This window comes from Apteryx rowi, unplaced genomic scaffold (assembly GCF_003343035.1).
Source record: "Apteryx rowi isolate R43461 unplaced genomic scaffold, aptRow1 scaffold_566, whole genome shotgun sequence".
Lineage (NCBI taxonomy): Eukaryota > Metazoa > Chordata > Aves > Apterygiformes > Apterygidae > Apteryx > Apteryx rowi.
This window is the reverse complement of record NW_020450834.1, coordinates 24,228-25,497: the sequence shown is the minus strand read 5'-3', so window position 1 is coordinate 25,497 and position 1,270 is coordinate 24,228. Positions and strand designations below refer to the sequence as shown.

General features: G+C 74.1%; 1 protein-coding gene across 1 annotated transcript; it reads right to left on the bottom strand.

Moving 5' to 3' along the window:
• Positions 1 to 68: 68 nt before the first annotated feature.
• Positions 69 to 1,214, bottom strand: APLNR (apelin receptor). The gene has a single exon (XM_026082067.1). It carries the CDS (start codon positions 1,191 to 1,193, stop codon positions 69 to 71), a length of 1,125 nt encoding a protein of 374 aa, XP_025937852.1. The 5' UTR covers positions 1,194 to 1,214.
• Between the last annotated feature and the right edge of the window lie 56 nt (positions 1,215 to 1,270).

The window sequence follows — 1,270 nt, the reverse complement described above, 5'->3', positions numbered from 1 at the left end:
GGCAGGGCGGCACGTTGGGTTGGGTTGGGGAGGACACCTGGCGGCGGCGGCGTGCCTCAGTTTCCCCGTCAGCCGCGGAAGAGCGTCTCCTGCGTGGCGGGCTCCGGCTTGCCGCCCGCCGCCCCGGCCGGCGCCTTGGCGCCCGACGAGTAGCTGGCCGACCTGTCGGCAGCGGCGGCGGCAGCGGCGGCGGCGGCGGGGCCGGGCCGGCGGCAGCAGAGCAGGGCGCCGCAGGCCCGCCGGAAGCGGGGGTCCAGGAAGGCGTAGAGGAAGGGGTTGAGGCAGCTGTTGCCGTAGGCCACGCAGGTGCAGTAGGGGTGCAGGTTGTGCAGGAAGGCGTGCAGGCCGCACGACCAGGGCAGCACCTCCAGGTCCATGAGGCCGTAGACCGTCTTGACCAGGTGGAAGGGCAGCCAGCAGGCGCCGAAGGTGGCCACCAGCACCACGATGATGGTGAGCAGGCGGCGGCGCTCGCGCGGCCCCCCCTCGCCCCGCTCGGGCCCGAAGTGGCTGGCCACCGTGCGGGCGATGAAGAAGTAGCAGGTGAGCATGACGCCGAAGGGCGCCGCGAAGCCCAGCGCCGTGGACGACAGCCCCAGGCCCACCTCCCAGGCGGCCTCCGCGCCCGGCGCCGCCACGCCGGCGTAGTCCATGTAGCAGGTGACCTTGCCGTCGCCGGCCAGGGCGGCCGCCCGCCGCAGCACCATGGCCGGCAGGGCCAGCAGGGCGGCCAGCGCCCACAGCGCCGCCGTGGCCACCAGCCCGCTCACCCGCGAGCGCAGCTTGGCCGTGGCCATGGGCCGCACGATGGCCAGGTAGCGGTCGAAGCTGAGCCCCGTGAGGCAGAAGACGCTRGCGTACATGTTGACGAAGACCAGGTAGCTGCTGACCTTGCAGGCGGCCGTGCCGAAGGGCCAGTGGTAGCCCAGGCAGGCGTAGGCGGCCCAGAGCGGCAGCGTGGCCACGAAGGCCAGGTCGGCRGCGGCCAGGTTGGCGATGAAGGTGTCGGCCGAGCGGCGCCGCTCGCGGCCCCCCTTGAAGACGGTCCAGAGGACCAGCCCGTTGCCCGCCGTGCCCAGCAGGAAGACCAGCAGGTAGATGGCGGGCAGCAGCGCCGGCGAGGGGCCCCACTCGGCGTACTCGCACTCGCTCTGGTTGTCGCCGTAGGCGTAGGCGTCCGTCACCTCCTCCATGCCGCCAGCCCGCTCAGCTCATCCCCGGGGCTCTCCCGCCTCCCGCCGCCGCCGGCTCCTCTGAGTCCGGCCCAGCC